This window comes from Mesoplodon bidens (genome assembly GCF_964165515.1).
Source record: "Mesoplodon bidens genome assembly, chromosome: 6".
In the NCBI taxonomy this organism is placed as follows: Eukaryota; Metazoa; Chordata; class Mammalia; order Artiodactyla; family Ziphiidae; genus Mesoplodon; species Mesoplodon bidens.
The window spans coordinates 95,680,461-95,702,868 of NC_138162.1; the positions used below are offsets into that span (position 1 = coordinate 95,680,461).

At 51.9% G+C, this 22,408-nt stretch overlaps 1 protein-coding gene across 2 annotated transcripts; it reads left to right on the top strand.

Moving 5' to 3' along the window:
- The first annotated feature begins 354 nt into the window (after positions 1–354).
- On the top strand, positions 355–19,587 carry SUSD3 (sushi domain containing 3). Of its 2 annotated transcripts, XM_081237539.1 has the most exons (6): positions 379–444; positions 615–689; positions 12,223–12,411; positions 13,993–14,140; positions 15,022–15,174; positions 18,925–19,587. In XM_081237539.1, the coding sequence occupies exons 1-6, from the start codon at positions 408–410 to the stop codon at positions 19,118–19,120; spliced, it is 798 nt and encodes a 265-aa protein (XP_081093665.1). In that variant the 5' UTR covers positions 379–407; the 3' UTR covers positions 19,121–19,587. The 2 variants fall into 2 exon arrangements, with proteins under 2 accessions (XP_081093666.1, XP_081093665.1); XM_081237540.1 differs by lacking the exon at positions 615–689 and having other exon boundaries at positions 355–444.
- The last annotated feature ends 2,821 nt before the right edge of the window (positions 19,588–22,408 follow it).

Sequence of the window (22,408 nt, forward strand, 5' to 3'; positions counted from 1 at the left end):
CCAGGGCCAGACCCCGGAGGTCTGAATCCTGACCCCACGACTCACTGAGGACCTACAATATCGACACCCACCACAGAGGGTCTGACCCACAGTGACGCAGATGGGGTTCACATGTGCTACTCACCGAGAACACCTGGTCTGTGGGGGGCCCTGGTGGTCGGAGGCGCAGGGGCAGAGGTCAACACCTCCGCAAAGCCCTGAAGCGAGACTTCCCGCTCTGCTGGCTTCGCCCCCTTGGGGATTTGGGTTCCTGCGGGGTCGGCCCCGCCCTCAACCCTGGATGGGCGTGACCGGGCGGCCCCGCCCCCGCTGGCCCCTGCGCGGCAGTCTGGCCGAACGCCGCGGAGCGCGCAGGGATGCGCGAGGAGGCCACGACCCTCAGCCGCAGGGCGAGGCCCGGGGGACGCATGGGGGACGCTACGCCCGCCCTGGGGAACTGGACAGGTGAGGGCCGAGGTCGTAGACCTCGAGCGGGGCTCTGCGCCCATTTCTCAGACGGGGAAGCTGAGGCGCGGGTTGCACAGCCCTGCGCGGGGGCGGTGGGTGCGGCACTGCCGCGGTGAGGCGCAAAGTCGGAGGACAAACCTCCCCGACGCTCTCCGTCCGCCCAGCAGGCGCCCCAGCGGAGCCGAAGCCCGCGGCAAGCGGCCAGAAACCAGGCGGCGGCGTCCAGGTGCCCGCCAACCCAGGTGCGCGCCTTTTCCCAATGGGGGCCGCCTTAGTGCGGGGGATGTCGGTGTGACGGACGCGGGGAAATCGAAACTGGCCTCACCTAAGGGAGGTGTTCTGGATCCTCAGCTAGCTCCCCAGCCCCACTTCACAGGCGGGGAAACCGAACCTGGGAGAGGGGAGTGACTGCTCAAGGTCCCGCTGCAGCCGAGCCTGCGGGTGAGGCTCCGGGGTCTCCGGAAGGAGGGGTGGGCTGGCTGGATGTTATCTTCAATGTTTGATTTCGAGATTGTTTTGTAGGGGGTTCACCTTCCTGCCTTGCTCGGATAGGGGGATTGCAGCTGAAGCCCCGGATTCGAATGTCGGCCTTGCTCCATGAATGCGTCTAAAATCTAACCCTTTTAGAAACAAAGATAAAGCCGGACCTTGAGCCGCAGATGTTCCTGGAGGCTCACTTTAGGGCACACTGCCCGCTCCCCCTTAAACCTGAGGGTGTTTGCACATCTGTGCCCCAGGCCAGGCGCTGAATTGCACAAGGGGAAGCTGGGCCTGAAAGAGCAGGCTGGCACAGGTCTCACACACCCACACACACACACCCGGGATGCAGCCAGTCATGCTTAAAACAGTGACACCTGCCACCTTGGGGGGAATGCTGGCTTCCTCTCAGATGGGGAAACAGGCCCAGGGAAGTAAGTCACAAAGCAGAGGCATGTGGCTTGGTGGTGTGGAAGCTAAGACCTGATACTGCCCCTGGTGTGGTGGGGTCGGTTTATTTTCTTTGACTCCCTCGGGCAGCCTGATGCCCAGTCCTGAATTTGGTGTTTTGCCCGGTGTGTGAAGAGGACAATGTGTGTGCAAGTTGTGCAGCACTGCCTGGGGAGGTGAGTGTCCACTGTGAGGCGGAGGGACTTGCCCAAGGTCAGCCAAGGACAGGGAAGGGGAGGCCCTGACTACATACAAAAGGCTGTTTGCAGAGGACTCTCCTGGGGGAAGGAGCGTCTCAGAATCCAGTTCCTGCCCTCTGGCCTGCCAGGCCTGGCCCCAGCCCTGCTTCTGACCGGCTGCTGCTCAGCCTCCTCCCAGATGTGAGCCCTGTGGGTCCCAGCCTGTGAGTCCTTCCCAGGAATTTAGGGTTGGACCCCCACACACACACAACGACCTGCGGTGCGTCTCTTTATCTCTGTGCCTCAGTTTCTCCATGTGCTAAGCGGTGGGCCCTGTATACCTGCCCCAGGCTTATGGACAGGCCAGGGGGAGCCAGGGAGGGCCCAGTGCACCCACCCTTGCATGGTTCTGCTCCAAGGTAATGCTGCTGTCCTGACTCATCCACTACTCTGCCCCATGGCCCCAGTCTCTTGGGCTCTGAAATGTGCACCCACCTCTCCTTGTGGGGCAGTGAAGTGATGGGTGTGGGGGTCTTTAGAGACAGTTTGGCACTGTGTAAAACACAGCAATGGGATGGGTGTTTTTCCTGCAATCTGTACAATGGGCATATTATTCTGCTTTTCCTGGAGGAGGTGTGAGAGTCCGGTCAGACACAGAGTCCTAAGATTCTCCCCTCATCTCCCATGCACGATGACCGGGGAGAGGCAGGTGGGGGAAGGCCGTCTCAGAGCAAGGCCTTAAATCTTTATGGCCTTGCTCTGAATGGCTGACTGGGAGGCCATCCTCCCACTGCCCTTAGGCCCCTGGCCTGTCCCTGGCCCTGTTCCCAGGGCAGCTCCAGCACTCCCTGATGGAGGAGATTGCCCAGGAACACGGCCCTGCCAGAGGAAGACCAGTGGCCAGAGGTGACCCTCCCCCATGCCCCTGAAAGGGGGCAGCAGGAGGACTGCTGGGTGGGTGAGGACATGCTCTGGGGACATCCTCTTCGCTTCACTCCTGCCGCCCAGCCACTGGGCCAGCCCTGGGCCCATTTCATGGAAGAGACCAAAGCCCAGAGGGAGTAGGTGGGAATCTAAATGTGGCTTATGTGCCCCTAAGGCCCAGCTCTGGCCTCCCACCATGGTACAGGCAGAGCTGCTGGATGAACAAGGCTCCCTGGAGCCTCGATGTTCTCCCCTGAGAGATTTGGGGGGATGGGGAAGTGCGCTCTTCCTGGTTTGGAATTTACCTGGTTATGTTCTGGAGGAGAATATATATTCCGGGTGTGTGAGCTGACCTGCTGTCAGGGAAGTGCCTGGGAGACCCAGGTCTGGACCATAGCCAAGGGCCAGGCTTGCAGTAGCTCTGAACCCTGCACCTGCCTCAGGACACACGACCAGGGCATGGGCCTCCTGCATGTGGCTGTCCCCACTGCTGGGGTCTTGGGGGGTCCCACTCTCCATAGATTACCTCTGTACACATGACTCTTTAATTTCTCTTTGAGAAATTCCTCCTGAGGGTTCCTCTTTCCACGTGGGAAAACTGAGACTCAGAACTCAGACTCAGAAGCAACCTTCCAGTCCCGCAGGGACCCAGGCCCATAGTGGGCTGGTCCAGTGGCCTGCTTCCCCCCATCTCCCACTGTACCTATTGTCCACAGTCACAGCCAGCATAAAAGGTAACTTATTTACCTGGTCTCAGCGGGTGAGGTCAGGGTTTGGGGGCCATGTCGGCTCCAGAAAGGAAGATGGGAGGGATGGTCCTGTGGTCCAAGGTTCCAGATAAAAGATTAACAAGCAAGGATTGTTCTCACCCCCACTGGCCAGGCAGGCTGGGGGAGGCATGGGCTGGGAGGACAGGCTGTCTAGGTCAGGCCATGCACCCCGTGTGTTAGGGGGTGGGAGAGAGCATTGCCTGGGGCTGGGGAGTGAGCTGGGAGTGTCGGGCGAACACCTGATGGGCAGGTCTGCCTCTCTACTGTCCAGTGAGCCTATAGGGTTTGCTTTTGGTTTGTATCTTGCTTGCATCAAATCCATTCCCTTTGTTTTTTCTGTTGTTTTTCCTCTCCTCTGAGATTTATTTGTACATAGTAAAAAAGATAGTGTCATGCAGGGTGCAGAGAAAAAAAATGCAGCAAAGGTTGAGGAGTGCAGGGGTCCAGCCAAAGGAAGGCTGGGGAAGTGTAGCATCCAGTGTCTGAGGGGGGCCGCAAGTGGACGGGGCCAGGAAACAGGGCTGGAAGGAAAGGATAGCTGGGGGTGGTCCCCTTCCGGGACCAGTCCTAGGAAGGATATACAGGGGTAACTGGGTGTCTGTGAGGGTTTTCAGCAGGGGATGGAGGAGGTGGGATTCGCCTCTTAGACACCAAGTGTGCGGAGGGACTGTTGGGGCCCAGCTGGGGGGTCCAGGGGTCTCCAGGCTGTGGAGGGTGCAGTGAGGAGTGTGAGCAGAGGCTGGGTTTGCAGTGGTTAGGGGATGTGGTCTCTGGAGCCAGCTGGTGGTTTCATGGAATATCCTTAGAAGATGGGTAGACTGAAGCCCTTGTAGTCCCTTGATGCTGTGCCACCTTCCTGCCCCATCTGGGCTACGTGTCACAAGTCCTGTAGAAAGGTCTGGTGGGGGCCCTGCCAGTGTACACCTGGGGCCTTCAAAAGTCTGTGGGCCTCAGTTTCCTCATCTGGAAAATGGGCCCAGCCCAAAGTGTTTGCTGGCCTTCCAGGCCTAGAGAAGGGATGCAGGCCATCCTGATGGAGTCTGGCAGGTAGCGGGTAGGGGTGGCAGGTGCAGGTATCCTGGGTGCTGTGGACTTGGGGTGGGGGGTAGGATGAGGTATTGAGCCTCCTCCTAGGGGACATTCCTGAGCTCCCAGGCACAGGTTTAAGGTCTCCACCAGGTGGTCCCACTCCTGTCACCCCGTGGGGGCAGGTCACCCTATTTTGCAGGTTGGGAAGGTGAGTCTGAGCAAGGCAAGGACCAGGTCCAGGACCTGAGGCTAGAGGTGGTGGAGCAGAATCAGACCTGGTGGAGAGGGGCTGGGTGGGGTTTGGGTTCCTAGCAGACCAGGCCCACTTGGCTTCTCTGCCTTCTCCTCTGAGCCTGGTTGGGCTCTTGGATTACTGGGGGTTGAGCTCCTTGCCTCCCAGGTAGGGGAAGGTCACTGCAAGGAGGGGGCCATGGGCAAGGCTCATCCTCCCTCTACCCTTCCTTACCAGAGTTATTTCCTCTGACCTTTCATTTTCATTTTTAAAAGAAGAACCGTTCAAACAATACACTTATGCTAGGAGCAGGGGCTCCCTGCCTCTGATGGGCGTGAGACCCCTGTATTGGCTGGCTGGAAATGCAGAGTACAAGGCCTGGGGAGAGCGGCCATGACTGCATTTAAAGCCCTCCATTCCGAGTCTCTCAGAGGCCCCTCCTGTCCCCAGCCATGCAGCGTGCATAGTTATGGGGCAGCGGCATTTTCGTTGGGCCTGTGCTTCAAATGTTCTTGTACCTTTCCCTTAAGTCTTCAGTTTGATGCACACCGTGCAGGCATCTGCAGGTCAGGCTTGTTTCCTTTCTGTGGCTTCACCTCTCACCCTCCCACCTTGATGAGGCTCCAGGAGACAGGGCAGGCTCTGGGCCCCTTGGGGTGAGGGGTTAGTTCTGTCTTTTAAGATATGTGACCCCCCTTGGGTGGTGAAATAGCCTGCAGTGCTGTGTCATGATGGGCACCCTTAACCATAGCGGAACCCAGCAGCAGCACAGGATGTGGCTGTTGACAGGCGAGCCCTTTCCCTACGACAGTGGTGGTTTCCTCGCTGGGGCTGGAGCTGCACGTCATCTCAGTCAGCCCCTGTCCTGCCCTCTGCAGCGTTTACAGGTGGGTCAGAGGACCAGACTGGTGACCTGGTCACCCAACTGGTTAAGTGTGGTTTACACCCAGACACGTTTGGCTGCAGAACCATCCTGCTGCCTCTGTTTCTGGAGCTTTTTCTCCTGTCTGTGACTCTCCATGCCAGGGCCATTAGGTAATGCAGGGTCTGGGCTGTGCTGTGGTTAGGGAGCCGGACAGCCACCCCCCATGGCTTGGCAGGCCAGCTGGGGCATATCAGGCAGTCAGCAGTGATGCTTGAGGCATTCTCCCCACATTTAAAATTTTTTCAAACATACCACAGAGTTGAAAGAATTTATAACCACACACCCCCAGCTCTATCCTACCCATAATCTTCAGTAGGCCTGCTTCATCATACCTTTTGCCATCTCTTTGTCCCTCCCTCAAGGCATCTTACTTTTTTGATAAAGTGCTAGTTGCATCTTTAAAAGATGAATACAAGTTTATCCCTTCCTCCTTTCATTCGCCAGGCGCTGGTGCAGGTGCTGGGCAGACAAGTGTCCACAAAGCTCTCACCCTTGCTGATGCCCCTACAGGGGCCTCCCTTCTCTGAGGGCCATATGGGGCTCGGGAGAAAGAAGATGCTTAGCCATGGAAGAATGGAGAAGTAGCAGCTCTAAATTGGGGACTGGGAAGTGTTGGTTGCCTGGTGACCCTGGGGAAGGGGCCACGTGGCTGGCCCGTGGCTGCCCTGCTGTGTCTACCCAGTTCCAAAACCCCAGTCCGCTTCCCTGGCTGGAAGAACAGCACGTGTCCAAGTCCATGGATCCTGAAAAAGAAAAGAGGTTCTTCCTGGGGGAGTGTTGATCACAGCTTTCAACTGTTAGTTTGTTCATTCATTCATTCATGCATTCATTCATTCCTGCTTTGGCACCTGTGGAGACAAAGCGTGGTGATTAATTAAGGGCCTATACTCTGGAATCAAAGTTGGCATCGCTCTGTACTACTGAGTACTGGGGGACCCAAGGCCAGTGAGGGTAATCGGGGAATGTCCGATTGGAGGCTCAGGGTGGGTGCTGTGTCCTCCTTGTCCTGTCTCCCTGGGGCTCCCAGCTCAGGCTCCCCACCCCTTCCTGCCTGCAAGCACCTGCCTGTCCTCTGCTACATGGCAGGACAGCCTCTCAGGTCCTCCCTGCTGTGCCCTCTGCCCCAAGGGTTATGCAACCCTTCCCCCACACCCTCACCAACCTGGTGGGCTGGTCTTTGTGACCTTGACCAAGCTAAGAAGCCAAAAGTAATAACTTAGGTTTCAAATCTGCATTTCCTTAATTGAAATAAATATGTCCCCTGAATTTTTTAACAGCTTTATTGAGGTATAATTCATGTGCCATACAATTCACACATTTAAATTGTACATTTAAAGTGTACAATTTGATGGCTTTTAGTATATTCACAGATATGTGCAACCATCACCACACTCAATTTTAGGACATTTTCATCACCCCAAAAGGAAGCCCTGCATCTCTTAGACCCTTAAAGGTCACCTCCCGACTCCCCCTCTCCCTGGCCCCAGACAACCACTGATCTGCTTTCTGTCTCTATGGCTTTGCCTACTGTAGACATTTCATATGAATGGAATCATACAATATGTGGTTTTTTGGTAACTGGCTTCATTCACTGAGCATAGTGTTTTGAAGGTTCATCCATGTAGCATGTCAGTTCTTCGCTTCTTTTTATTTCCCGAAATATTCCATTGTATGGGTGGACCATATCTTATTTATCCATTTATCAGTTGATGGACATTTAGGTGGGTTCTGCTTTTTGGCTATTATGAATACTGCTGCTGTGAACATTTGTATACAAGTTTTCATGTAGATGTGTTTTCTTTCCCTTGGGTATATTGCTAAGAGGGGCATTGCTGCATCATTTGGAAACACTCTGCGAAACTGTTGGAGAAACTGCAAAGCGGCTGCCCCATTTACATTCCCAGCTGCAGCGTGTGAGGGCTCCAGTTTCTCCACATTCTTGGTACACCAGTTATCATCTGTTTTTTTTTTTTTTTAATGTGTCTTTTTCATGGTGGATGTGAACAAGTACCTCCCTGTGGATTTAATTTGCATTTTCCTGAAGCTAATGACGTTGAGCATCTTTTCATGTGCTTATTGGTGGCCATTGGTATACCTTTAGAGAAATGTCTGTTCATATCTTTTGCCCATTTATAAATTGGGTTGTCTTTTTATAATTCAGTATAATAATTTATACATTCTAAATACAGTCCCTTATCAGATAGATGATTTGTAGATATTTCCTCCCACTCTGTAGGTTGTCTTTTCACTTTCTTGATAGTATCCTTTGAAGCACAAATTTTTTCATTTTAATGGAGTCCAGTTTATCTATTTCTTTTTTTTTTTTTATTTTTTATTTATTTATTTATCTTTGCTGTGTTGGGTCTTCGTTTCTGTGTGAGGGCTTTCTGTAGTTGCGGTGAGCAGGGGCCACTCTTCATCGCAGTGCGCTGGCCTCTCACTATCGCGGCCTCTCTTGTTGCGGAGCACAGGCTCCAGACGCGCAGGCTCAGTAGTTGTGGCTCACGGACCCAGTTGCTCCGCGGCATGTGGGATCTTCCCAGACCAGGGCTCGAACCCGTGTCCCCTGCATTGGCAGGCAGATTCTCAACCACTGCACCACCAGGGAAGCCCTATCTATTTCTTTTGTTGTTTGTCTTTTGGTATCTTTGAGAAACCATTGCCTCTATAGATTTACCTCTATGTTTTCTTCTAAGAGTTTTTTTTATAGTTTTCTCCGTTATATTGAGGTCTTTGACTCATTTTAAGTTAATTTTTGTATATGATGTAAGGAGAGCTCCAACTTTCTTCTTTTGCATGTAAGTATTGTTTTCCTGGCACCAATTGTTGAAAAACTATTCTCTTCCCATTCAGTTGTCTTGGCACCCTTGTTGAAAATCAATTGATTGTAAATATGAGTTTATTTCTGGAGTCTAAAGCCTTGCATTGGACTATATGTCTCTCTTTATGCCAGTGCCGCTCTGTTGTCATCACTGTAGCTTTGTGGTAGGATTTGAAATAAGGAAGTACGAGTCCTCCGACTTTGTTCTTCTTTCTCAAGATTGTTGTTTGGGCTATTCTAGGTCTTTTTTGCATTTCCTTATGAACTGTAGGATCAGCTTGTAAATTTCTTCAAAGGTAGCAGCTAGGATCTGATAGGGGTCATGTTGAATCTGTAGGTGAGCAGAGTAGCGTTGCCATCTTAAACCATGTTAAGTCTTCTGACCCATGAGTATGTGATGTGTTTTCATTCATTTAGGTCTTCTTTAATTTCTCTCAACAATGCTTTGTAGTTTTCAGAGTTTAAGTTTTGTACTTCTTTTGTTAAATTTACTCCTAAGTAATTTATTCTTTTTGATGCTCTTGTAAATGGAATTGTCTTATTAATTGCATTTTTAGTTTGCTCATTGCCACTGTACTGAAATACAGTGGAGTTTTGTGTGTTGACCTTGTATCCTGCAAACTCGCTGCACTCATTTATTAGTTCCTGTAGATTTTTAGCAGATTCCTAGGGATTTTCTCGATACAGGATCATGTCATTTAATAGAGAAGTTTTGCTGCTTCCTTTCTGATGTGGATGCTGTTTAATTTTCTTAATTAATTGCTCTGCCCCCTGGTTTAGGGCTATTTCCATATTTTTCTTTTCTAACTTAACCATTTTTTGTGTTGTGATTTTTGTCATGTCTTATGTAAGTGCTGTTTATATAGGAAAGATGCTCTGTTACATGTATGTTGCAAATACCCACACTCCCTTGTTCTCTGTTAATTAGGAATCTTAAGCTCTGCGTCAGTCCTGTCTGTGGGTGCCCTCTCTATCTGTGGGTGTTGAGCAGGTCAGCCACCACTCCAGGCTTGGTTGCTCATGTTAAAATGACGATAATAACAAGTTCTTCCCTGCTGTCCTCTGCAGATGATTGAGTGCTGCGTGAGGTCAGGAATTGGGGTCCTTCTTGACCAGATGTTTCTATCGGGCCTGCATTGCCGTTGTTAGTGTGACACTCATGATGGACATCTGCAGACAGGGAAGCCTGAATCCTCCCAGATGTGCCGTTTACATGGCAGCCGTGGCCCAGCACACTTCCACCCCTACCACCCTCAGCGTGTCATCCAGCCTTGCTGTGCTTCAGTTTCCCCATCTGTAAGATGGAGATGGATGGTCTTCCTCATATGGCTGAAATACAGTGAAGTATCCATTAGGTGCCCAGTGTTGTTTGTGCTGTTCGAATGTCAGCCCCCCCTCCCTGCTAGGTACACAAACCACAAGGACCCCCCCAGGCTCACACTCCTCCCCCCAGCATTTCAGCCTGGTGAGGCACCCCCCAGGCTCTTGGTAGGGCAGAGCTAGGGGGAGCTTGGCCAATCTCAGCCAAACGCTGTCCCTCAGTGTCACTGCCCACAGCGAGGGTCAAGAAGCCTTAGCCTCCAAGGGCAGAATGCAAGACTGAGGCTGAAGCCTGGCTCTGCCACTGCCCTGTTAACACCCTCACCCTACGTGGGGTAGGGCCAATGGGGCCATGCAAGGGGTGGCTTGACCTCACTGAGCCTCAGTTTCCCCTCTGGACAGGGCTGGTTGGGCACAGACATGTGAAGCACTATCACGGGGTGTGTGAGTGCATGTGTGTGGCCCTCCTGAGTGACAGCTGCTGCCCTTGGGCCGTTCCGGGTGTCCTCTGTCCCCACAGCCTATGTGAAATGGGGTACCATGCATTCCACAGTGGATCCCCCCTCATGGGTGCTTCCAGGTGGATATGAATTTTGGAGGACTCTCCAGCCCACTACAGATATTCTGGGTATATATTTTGAAAACAGAGCCCACAGAGTTTGCTGGTGAATTGGTTGTGGATTGAGAAAAAGAGTCCGGGTAGGTTCCAAGTTTGGGGGCTGGAGCAAGTAAAGGATGGAGGGCATAGTGGCTAACATCAAAGTTAGAATGGGGCAGGCCGAGTGGTGAGCACGTTGGCCAGTGCAGGAGCTTGGCTGGATGTGGCAGGCCGAGCGGGCTTTCGGACGTCTGTGCCTGGTGCCCAGGGGACAGTCCTAGCTGGAGGTATCCCGTGGAGGACAGGGGAAGGGTTGTCCTGGGTTGGTGTGGAATAATGTCCTCAGCCTGTGGAATAATGTCCTAGTGCCAGCCTCTGTCCGAATCCCCACCACTGCTCCCACCTAGGCCTCGGATGTGTGGAGGGGGTTGGACACAGACGCTGCCTCTGGTCCGTCTCCCTTTTAGTCTGAGACTAACTGCTTTATACACTAGTAGTATACAGTGCTCAAAATCAGAAAGTTCCAGAAAAGCAGAAGGAAGAGCCTCTTGCGTTCAGGCACCAGAAGGTGTGCTCCAGAACCTCGGTAGCAGCTTCATTCCGTATTCTTGAACACCGGAAACAACTCACACACCCATCAGCAGGAACAGGGAAGCAAACAAGGGCGTCCATACAACAGGACTCTGCTTCACCGTTAAATATGGACAGCTGCCAACACACGCAGCACAGCACCTCTCCTGTCATTGTGCTAAGCAAGGGAAGCCAGACACAAGGGACACGTGATGTATCTGTCACACGTGTGTGTTGAGAAGGTAGGCCCAGAGCCTCCTTGTGTGGTTCCACATCTCTACCCTACAACAAAGGAGCTGTGTGACTTCAGGAAATGATTAAACCACCCTGTACCTCAGTTTGCTTTCCTGTCAAGTGGGGAGGTATTTTGTGGATTGATGAGTTAATGCACGTAAAGCGTTTGGAACAGCGTCTAGCACAGTAAATTCTATGTGCCAGCTGTTGGCATTGTTACAATTTTATAAAAATGCTTGTGATTGCCACTTTATCCAGAGTGCCTCTCTGTGTCCTTGTATAAGGATATCATTGTAACACTTTAGGATAGCATTGCTGGCATTCATTTCAGATGTACTTTGATTAACTGTACTGATCCCCACAGCTGGAGATGTGGGTGTAGACAAACATCCTGCTATAGAAATCCTGGCAGCAGATACATAACTACTTCTTTGGCTAAATTCTCAGATGTATACACAACATAAAGCTCTTAATACACTTTACCAGACTCTGTCCAGAAAGGTTTGGATCTGTGCCCCCACCAGCAAGTCTGAGTGGAGTGGATCCCAGGCCCTTGCTAACTTCACACATGGTTTCTTTTTTTTTTTTTGCCAAGTGGAGGAGTGAAAGATTAGCTCTCATTTGAGTTAGTGTTTCTTCAGTTACTATGAGGGCACGCATTTTCTCATGTCTGTTGGCTACTTGTATCTCGTGATTTGCTTGTTCACACACCAGTCCATTCTGCTTTACTTGGATGTTCAGCTTTTACTGACGTGTAAGATCTCTTTATAAATCAAGGGTGTTGAACCTTTGCCCTATGTTTTCCAAATACCTTTTCCTAAGTTTTTCATCTGAGTTTGTTTGTTTTTCAGTTATTAGGGAGTAACAAAAGTTTTTGTTTTTTACGTTTAATGAAATCACATCCGTTGATCTCTCTCCTTTTTTTCCCCCTTGATTCTGCCTTTTGAGCTACACTTGGGTAATAATTGTCCTTTTGCTTTTATTGTCTTTAAATGTGTGTTTCTTTTATCAACACCATGGTCTTCAGAGCATCTAGATTTCACTTAATTGTAGGGATTAGCTCCACTTTTGTTCCCAAGCCACTAGTCACACGGACGCCACTTCCAATTGTCTGGGTGGCTGTGTGACCTTCTCCAGAGCATCGTGTGGTCATTGGGTCAATGATGCCTGTCCCAGGTGAGGGCTCCTGCCAAGCCCCTGCCCTCCAGGGTGAGGTCCTCACTGTCTCTCCTCTCTTCTCTCCTAGGCATGTGTGTGCAAGTGCAGCCACCCCTGCAGGGCACCTTCCAAGTACTTCGTGGGGACGGTACTTCTGTGGGGACTGTCATCGTGTTCCACTGCCCCTCGGGCCACCAGATGGTGGGGTCTGGCCTCCTCACCTGTGTCTGGAAGGGGAGCATTGCTGAGTGGTCTTCAGAGACCCCCATGTGCAAGAGTGAGGCCCATTCATTCCCTGTGAGCTGCACCCAGCTCAGCAGCGACCCCTGGTGGGGGGTTGCTGATTTTGTCACATGGATGGTGTGGGTGTCCACAGAGAAAGTTCCCTGGGCCTCTGAGTAGGGTCCTGTTCCCAGTGCTGGTGGTCCCTTGGGGCTCCATGTCAGCAGTGTAGACTCAAGTCCTAGCAGCTGCTCCAAATTCTAGCTCTGCCACTGACTTGGCCGGTCATCTCCAAGAGGTTACTTGTGCTGTCTGAGCTAGTACTTCATCTGTTAAGCAGAAAACTACGTTCTTTCATACACACATGCAGCAAACATTAATAGGATGTTTTGTGTGCCAAGAATTCTAGAACTGGGGAATAGGATTGCTTGGCCATGGGGCCCCAGTCTGGGGGAGGAGATGGTTTTCTAGTTGTATTTGTTATACAGGGTGTTAAAGGATAATACCTAGCACAGCATTTTCCAAAGTGAAGATACATATATTGTGTTAATGTGTACTGTGCATTGAAAAGGGCTGTATAGTCAGTATAATTTGGAAAAGCCTGGGTTAATAGGCTGCAGGACTTCTCAGAGCCTTTAAAATACTCATGTGGTGGTTGAATCTCTGAGGAGAGTGTCTGTTAGGATTAGACTCCAAGTGATAGAAAACCCAAGATAATGGGGGTTACCAAAATAATGGGGGCTATGAGAGCTTTTTCTTGGCCATGGCCCTCAGGATGGGCAGTCCTAGGCTTGTATGGCACCCCATGGTGGGGACCCAAGTCCTTTCCATGTTATGGCTCTGTTAGGCATGATCTCAACTGCATGATCCAGGCAGTTGTTACAGGATTAGTTGCAGGGCAAGGAAGGCTCTTAGAAGTTGTCCCACACCCCTCCACCCTGTTCACCACTGGCCAGAATATGGTCATGTGGCCACATGTAGCTGCAAGGGAAGCTGTGAGATGTAGTCTTCAGTCTGGATGGCCAGTGTCCAGCTAGGGCTGGGGGACTAGGGACTGGGGAGCGTGATCAGTGTCCACTACAGGGGAGAGTATGCAGTGTTGTTCAAATTAGAATCCTGGGCCTTGATTCCCAAGAACATCATTTAGAACCTGATAGAAGTAGTTCTTGGTACATAGCTAGTTCTTGGTCACACAGCTGATAATGTGCCAAAGGCCCTTTGACCCCAAACACTGGCATTTTTCTTGCTTTTGCACCTTCCTGGAAAGTGACCCAAGAAAGCACCTAGGCCCCCGTAGGGTTTTACCTACTTGAGGCATTGTGAAAATAGACTGTGTGTTGTCTGCTGTCCTCTGGTCTCAGGGGCCCAGTCTGCTGTGGGTGGGAGCCAAGGGGACTATCATCACTGAACTCCTTGTCAGAGCTTCCCCCAGTGCACCACCAAAAACTCCTACACACCCTCCAAAACCCTGCTCAAACACCCCCTTCCTGGGGGGCAATCTTGCCTGATAGCCCCACTCCCTACAACAATTTGCACAGACCTTCACCTCAGCTGCCAGCACCTCCCGGCCTCCCCCATGGAACAGGGCTCCCTGAGGGCAGGCTGGGCCCAAGAGCTGGACTTGTCTCACTCGCAGCTGTGCCTCCCTATGAAACCTTCGGCTTCAAGGTGGCCGTGATCTCCTCCATCGTCAGCTGTGCCATCATCATGCTCATGTCCATGGCCTTCCTCATCTGCTGCCTCATGAAGTGTGTGAAGAGGAGTGAGCAGCGGCGATCCAACAGGTACAGTGACCTGGCACTGCCGCGGGGCACCTGCAAGTCACTCCGAGACTCCTGGGCATGTCAGGGAGCAGGGCTGCTGGGATCTTGGCATCTTGCTGTTCACAGAGCATTGAAGCCGTGGAGGGCACGTGGCTCACTCACTTGGTCTTCCACAAGACAGGTGACAGGTACACAGGGGATTGTCTCATTCTGCAGACTGCACACACACAGTATATGCTCTGCTCTGTGTGGACGTGACGGGCTGACTACACGACGGTTAACTAGGGCCTGCAGGTGGAGTCTGGCCCACTTCTACTTTTCTTCACGGAAACCTATCCTTTTTTTCTTTTTGCTATTTTTAAAATTGCGGTAAAATATTTACAATATAAAAGTTACCGTTTTGGGCTTCCCTGGTGGCGCAGTGGTTGAGAGTCCGCCTGCCGATGCAGGGGACATGGGTTCGTGCCCCGGTCTGGGAAGATCCCACATGCCGCGGAGCGGCTGGGCCCATGAGCCATGGCCGCTGAGCCTGCGCGTCCGGAGCCTCACAAGGGGAGAGGCCACAACAGTGAGAGGCCCGCGTACTGCAAAAAAAAAAAAAAAAAAAAAAAAGTTACCATTTTAATCATCTTTAAGTGCACAATTCAGGATCATTAGTTACATTCACAGTGTTGTGCCGCCATCAGCTTGATTCATCTCAAGAACTTTCCACTGCCTGTCTTTGTAAGTATAGTTTTCCTGACGTTTACTCATCATCCATGACTGCTTTCTCCCTACAGCCGCAGAGCTGAGTAATTGCTCAGGAACTGTATGGCCCTAAAATACTATCGGCCTTGCAGAGGCTTGCAGGCAGTGTCCTGGACACACAGGCACCTGAATGTCCTTCCCCCATCTCTCTCCAGGGAGGCCCAGCTGTGGTTCCAGCTGAGAGGCGAGGACTTAGAGACAGTACAGGCCGCCTGCCTCGGCCTCAAGGGCCTCAGCAACAAACGCAGCATCAGTGGCGAGTCCAGGATCCAGCCCATCCAGGCTCACGACAACCACAGCTTCACCACGTGGGCATGGGCAGAGCAAAGGGGCGGTGGGGCAGTGGTGAGGGCAGGGGGGTCCCAGCATGCTGCGAGCCCAGGCTCGCTAGGGCCTCAATTCCCATCCCTAACACAGGGGCTGATGGTCCTTCTAGTACCCGTGCCTGACCCTGCACCCTAGTGCCTAAAGCTGCCCTCCACGCCGTGTCTATCTTGGCACCCCTTGCCTAGAGAAGGAAGCTTCTGGACACGAGTATTACCCTTCACCAGGACCCACGGTGCCCTGTCCACTTGCTCTCTCCTCCCGTCTCCCTCCCTGCTCCTCGGTCTCTCTGTTTCTATCTCTTCTTGTCTCTCTTTAAAAACACACACACACACACACTTTTTATGAACCAATACAAGGACATTTCTTACATACTTTTTTTTGACTCAAGGAGTCTAATCTTGGCTGAACACGGACTGCAGATAGAACATCTCCCAGGGTTGTTACTAGCTTTGAGTGAGCACCCTCTGACCCCAGGATCACAGGGCTGCCCGGTTTCTGGGCTCCTTAAATGGGGCAGGATATTTGGCTTTGGCAGCATTGCCTTTTGCGGACTCTAGGCCAGTGGTCTCCTACAGACACCGTGTTCTGGACTGTCTTGACATTCCCTCATGACTGCACTCAGGCAGCGTTTCTCATGTGGGTGCCCCATGGGCGGTGCTGGTGTGAATCACAGGTATGGGTCAGGCTGTCCCCCTGCAGGCACGAGGACTGGGCGCTTTTGGCTGAGTTGAGTCCGTTGTCAAGTGATGAAGAAGGGACTCTGCTAAGGGTCACTCTGCTGCCCCCATGACGTCTGACCTGTGGCCTTAGCATCCAGGGATGTTCCAGCCAGAATCGGTTTTGGCCCTGGGGGTTACAGAATAATGATTTTAATTCTGTTGCGATTCTGTTATTCCCTCTATGAGGAATGAAAATGAGTTCTGTTTTTTCCTTCCTTTCCTTCTCATTTTGTTTTGCTGTTTTTGTGTCACTCTGAATTCATAGGTATTCTTTTCTCAAACTTTATTATGGGGAAATTTCACAAATACACAGAAGCAGAGAGAATAGTGTAACGGGTCTCTTGTCCCCGTCTGCTAACCTCAGGGGTCACCGTTCCCCTGCATCATCTGGACCCATGCTTCCTATGGGCTCCAGTCCTTTCTTGGTTGGAGCCCTGTTGTGCTGCGTCCTGATCATGACCTTTATTCTCCAAGTGCCTCCTCTCTGCACAGATGTTCTGGCCCATTTAGTGCTTTCTCTGCCCCGCCCTGGCATCGCAGAGGCAGTCTGCTCATTTCCTCAGCCTGTCCCCACAGGAACCTCCCAGGGAACCAAGTGCTTGCCCCCGGCCTGACGCCTCGCTGTGTGACAACTGCTCATGCCTCGTTTTCCTCCCTTGGACAGTGAGGATTATGGCAGGGCTCACTTCCTGGCCCTGTTGAGGTGATATAAGTCAATGGTCTTGACCGGGCCCAGAGTACAGATTCAGTGAGTGCCAGCCATTGTTAATTCTGCTCTAGGTCCTGGTGTGCACGTGAGGAAACTGAGGCGCTGGAGGTGGTGGCCTGTGCAGGCGTGGCGAGGGTCTGTCTGGTCCCATGTCCACACTCAACGCACCGGGCCTAGCTGACTCCTGGAGTGGCGAGGCCTGTGGGAAGGAATTGGTTTCCTACCTCCTTCCCTTGAGCTTTTGACACACATTAGGCCTACGTTATGATGGCCATGGCAGAAATGCCACCTTGCGCCCTTTCCACCTGACTTGACATGTCACTGTGTTGCCCTGGTGGTCTGAGGCCCCTGGAGCTATGCTCCAGATACTTCAACTGCTGTGCTCAGGTTTGGGTAAATGCTTGTGCTTAGAGCTGTTTTTCTTTTTTTTTTTTTTTTTTTTTTTTTTCTTTTTGCGGTATGCGGGCCTCTCACTGTTGTGGCCTCTCCCGTTGCGGAGCACAGGCTCCGGATGCGCAGGCCCAGCGGCCATGGCTCACGGGCCCAGCCGCTCCGCGGCATATGGGATCCTCCCAGACCGGGGCACGAACCCGTATCCCCTGCATCGGCAGGCGGACTCTCAACCACTGCGCCACCAGGGAGGCCCTGTTTTTCTTTTTTGAGATGACATTTTGGGGCAATCCTAGGAACAGACTGTTTAGGCCAAGTCGTCCGAATATTTTTATTACCAAATTCTTTCTCCAGGAACCTGGCACTAGTTGAGCCATTTTTACACCTACACTGTCACTGAGTGTTAATGATTTGTTTTCCGTCACTTACTTAGCAGGGGTGAGTTACGTAGGTGGCTTTCATCAGCATTTCTTTAACATTGAGAAAGAGTGTTCTCTCCATACCTTTGCTTAGCAGTTGCATTGCTGGTTTTAGTCACTTTCACTTTGCTCTGCTGAATCTCCTGCTGATGTTTCTTCTCATAAATAGTGGAAGCTCTGTGTACATTATGGAAGAGACCCTTACCTGTCAGTTGGCTGCAAGCACTTTCCTTTTTGTTTCAGTTATGTTGGCGTTGTCTTGCTAGTGCACATCCTTTTCATATAGTCATGTTTCCTTGGCAGGTTTTGGATTTTCTCCATTGCCCCCTGCCCTGTGGCACCCTCTCCCCATTATAGACCTGTGACACACTGTCTCAGTTGGGAAACCCCAGTGGAATAGGGGAAGGAATTGCTGCCTCTCAGGATGTACCATCCTAGGCAAGGCCCAGATACCCCAGTTCTCCCACTGATTGGTGGTGAAATCATCTTTAGTAAGGTGAGGTTTGCCCCTTGACCTTACTTTTATTTCATAAACACTTCCCAGCACTCACATTATGCCAGGCACTGTTCTTAGCTTCTCCAAATATTACCTGTTCTAACCATAGGAGTGGGCACTATTTTTATCCCATTTTAAGAAACTTGTCTAGAATCACATAACTACTAAGCATGAAGCTAGGTTTGAACTCAGGCTCTGTGGCTCCAAAGTCCATGGACTTGCTCACTAAGTTGACTTTCCTCTCCACTAATTAATTGATTCATTCACACATTCATTGAACCAACAGATAGTTTAATTCCTACTACTGCCTAGAGCTTTTCTGAGAACTAGGTGTGGGTGGCAACATAGATCTGGGAAGGCTTCCTGGAAGAAGTGATGCCTGAGGTGAACAGATTAGGAGAGCCTGTACTGGAAGGGAAGGAGACAGATAGCATCTTAAGGGGAGGAAGCAGCCAGGCAGCCTCAGGAAGCAAAGTCCAGTGTAAGCGGGAGATGGGAGCAGGGCCAGGGTTTGCTCAGCCTAGAGAATGGGTGGGCTTGTGGCTTGGAGGCTAGAGGAGGCCACTAGAGAACTGAAGATATGGTCCCAGACTCAGAGGAGAGCCTGACAAGTGTGAGGGTGTCCTCCAGAATGTTCCTGGGGCCCCAGTGTCCCTTCTCTGCCTAGGGCATCCTGGTGCACATAGTTTACACACACTCTGAATAAGCTCCCTTCCTCTACAAAGCCCCAGGAAGCCCCTTCCCACCCTTGGAAGGTGGGTGTGATGCTCCTTGAGTCATCCCCCTTGTATGAGTGAGGGGCCTGAGGCCCAGGAAGGGGCACCGATGGAGGGGCCTCCCTGGGTGCAAGGCAAGAGGAAACGGGGGCCCTCACCTAGGGGCAGCAGTCTATCCCAGGCCTGCTGAAGATCAGGGCCTGGGTACCCAGCATGGTGGCAGAGTTGGGGTTACATGGGGCCCCCGCTCTGCCCCCAGGCTCACACCTCCTCTTCCTGCAGAGACCTTGGCGAGGGGACCAGAGAGCTGGCCAGCATGGCCCGAGGCATTGACAAGGACCCCTGGACCCCCAGTGGCCCCACCAGCTCACCACGTGCCCAGGTGATGGTGCATACAGTGAACCCAGGGCAGATGCTGCCTGCCTCCAGGCCAACTGTGGGAATGCTCAGACAGCCTGCAGCCTATGTCCCAGGGTGACTAAGGTGGAGACCAGAGCCCACAATGGGAGGGCCAGGCTGACCCCACCAGCCGGCTACTGCATCTCAACATGTGTCCAGCTCAAGACTGGTCAGTGAAATCAGCTTCCGGGTTTAGGGATCCCTCGGGGCACTGAGCTGGGGACCCTATTTGGGGGGTGTCTGTCCCAGGGGAGCCCAGCTGTAGTGGTTTGTATAGATCGGCTTCCTTGAAACCACCGCCGAGGTTCACAGAACCAGCTGCAGCCTCCCTCTAGTCAGGCTCCTTTGAAGAGACTGGGGGACATTTTAAGCACTTCTAGTTTTGCATAGCCGAGTGGGAAGGTGGCAGCAGGTTTCTCAACAATTACAGCTGGCTGCTTTGTATCTATAAGCAGGGACCCAGCTGGGGTGCTGCATCTATTATCTGTAAAGTTATGGTAAGGGGTATGAAATAAACAGTACTTTGAAAAACAGCAAAGGTAAAAATCACTGTCTCAATTTTCAATCCCTGCATAACAAAAACCTCCAGTGTAGTAGCATAAAACTATAGTTCCTTCTTATGACAGCTCGGGGTTCCAGGTTTGCCGGGCTCTACTGGGCAGTGCTCACTGGGGCTTCTCCCATGTGGTTGTGGGCAGCTGGTGGCACGCACTGGGTCATGTCAAAGGCTGGCTGGGTTGCTGCCAGGTGTCAGCCGAGACCTCATGGGGTGGTGGCCGCCTCAAGTGGCCTGGGCCTCCTCACATCATGGCATTCCACAGGGAGAGTCCCGCGTGCAAATCTTACCTGTCAGGGCCTCAGAAGTCACCCTGGGTCACTACTGCTGCATTCCATTGAACGAGGGGAGGCAACTGGACTGCACTTCTCTCCTGGGCCAGTTGAAATCTGACTTCCAGCCTCCTGAGATTGGGGATGTGATCTCTGGCCATTGAGGAACCTCACTGATGTTTGCCCTCTGAACTCTCCTGCTTCCTGGAGGCCCTGCAGCCACGTTGTGGCCATGAGGAGTGGAGCCTGACAAAGAAGAGCTGGTGGTCCTCAGGAGCCTGTGCTACCCTGAAGCCACGTTTGTCATGGTTTCCATCACTAACAAATACATCTTGATACAGGCCACATAGTGCAGTCCATCTGTCCTCTGATTCACTTGGCAAGCCCCCATCAGGGGGCACTTGGGTGGTTTCACATTTTCACCTGCCACATTGGTGCCAACAGCCTTTCTGTTCTGGGATACGTTTCCCTCAGGTGGGTTCCAGAGTGGAACTGTGAGGCCAGAGGGAGTGTGTGGTGCTCCGGTCGGTGGTGGGGAGGTCACGTGTGGGGACACTGGGTGGGTAAGCTCAGACCCAGCCCTCAACCAGACAATGCAGCATTCACGCTGTGGGGTCCCTGGTAGACTCAGGCCCTCTCCAGCTTTTCTGGGAGTGGCAAGCAGTGGCCCTCAACTATATGCCTCCAAGGGGCCTGTGGGCTCAACTCCATGGGGCCAGGCAGGGATGGAAGGTTCACCCCGATCCTGCAGGGTGTGATCTCGATGCGTGTGGATGCTGTCAGAAACCGCTAGGCTCCTTATGGGGCTTCAGCAACACTGGGCAAGACTCTGAGTTCCTGTCATAAGTGCTGACTCCACCAGGCCCTCTCCATGCCCTTATCAGAATGAGGTGATGGGAGGCTTGCCATGAGGGTTTGGGGGTGCCTTCAACAGGAGGTGGGTGTTTTGTCCCAGGTACCTAACCTTGGGCTACTGGAGCAGAGGACAGGAGGATTGGGGTGAAGTGGTACAAAGGGGATGGCCCCATCCTGCTCCAGCTCCCAATAGCTGAGAGTTACAGGGATAGGTATCCAGATGGCCACAAGGTGCTACAGGGGCAGGAGGGAAGGGACATGGTGCCTAGCTGGAAAGGGTGCAGGCTGGACATCAGAGCCATTGCTCAGGAGAGCTGTGGGGCATGAGGCCTCTGTGGTGCAGCATGCTGGGCCCTGACCCCATCTATACCATGGCCAGGAGACCGAATTTTGGCTACCTTACCTCTTAGGAAATTTTAAGTGTTTTAGAAACTATGCTAGAAACCGGAATGAAGACCAACTATATATTTCTCATTATAAATTGTAATATCATACTTAGGAGAACGTATTTAAGGTTCATCCATGTTGTAGCATGTGTCAGAATCTCCTTCCTTTTAAGGCTGGATAGTATTCCATTTTATGTATATGCCACATTTGGTTATCTATCTATGCCTTGATGGACACTTGGGTTGCTTCCACCTTTTGGCTACAGTGAATAATGCTGCTTTGAACAGGGGTGTGCATACATCTCTTTGAGACCCTGCTTTCAATACTTTTGTGTGTACAGGGGGTTATTTTTAGAACATATAAATCAGAGCAGATCTCCATTCCCCGACCCCGCCTCCCCAGCTCATAACCCTCATATTGTCAGCTCCCAGCTGCCTGGCCTCTATTACCCTGTGTGACCTGCCTGTCACCACCTGACCTCGCCCTTCTGCTCGAAACAATAATCATCATTTATTATCTCTCACAGTTTCAGGTGAGGCTTGGCAGGGTGGCTGTGTCTCTGGATCTCTCTTGAGGCTGCTGTCAGATGTTGGCCAGGCCTTCTGCTGAAGGCTTGACTGGAGCCAGGGACTCCCTCATGGCAAGTTGATGCTGGCTGTTGGCTGGGGGTCCAGCTCCTCCCTATACTCTTCAGCACTGCTTGGGCATCCTCATGACAGGGCAGCTGGCTCCCCCAGAGAGAGTGATCCATGAGAGAAAGACAGGAACCACAATCCCCTTTACGACCCAGCCAAAGAAGCCACACACCATCACCTCTGCCACATTTCACCAGTCACAAAGACTGGCCTGATTTGCTGTGGAGGAGACTGCACAGGGGTGTGACCCAGTATGTTGCAGCAGCTCTTTTGCCCCTTTTCCATTTGTTCATCCCTGTTTTCCTCAGACCTTAATCAGAAAGATGAGATCACTAGGCAACATGTAACACAGCTCCTGATTTTTGCTTTACTGGATGTACACAGTGCCTAGTCTGATGTGTTCATTCCTGGATTCAAAGGAGTAAGAATGAAGAATTACATAGTTAAAGAATGACTGACTCTCTACCTCTGTCTTACCCTTGGTACATTTGCAAGGCAGACCACATGGGCAAGGGAACATCCAATTCTAGGGGGACCATGTGAGCAAGACAGCATCCAAAGGAAGATCAGGAGAAGTCAGCAAGCAGGTCTGCACGCAATGGAAAAATGACGACGGATCTGACCTCTTACATTAATGATTCACTGAGATCCTTTCCCCTTTT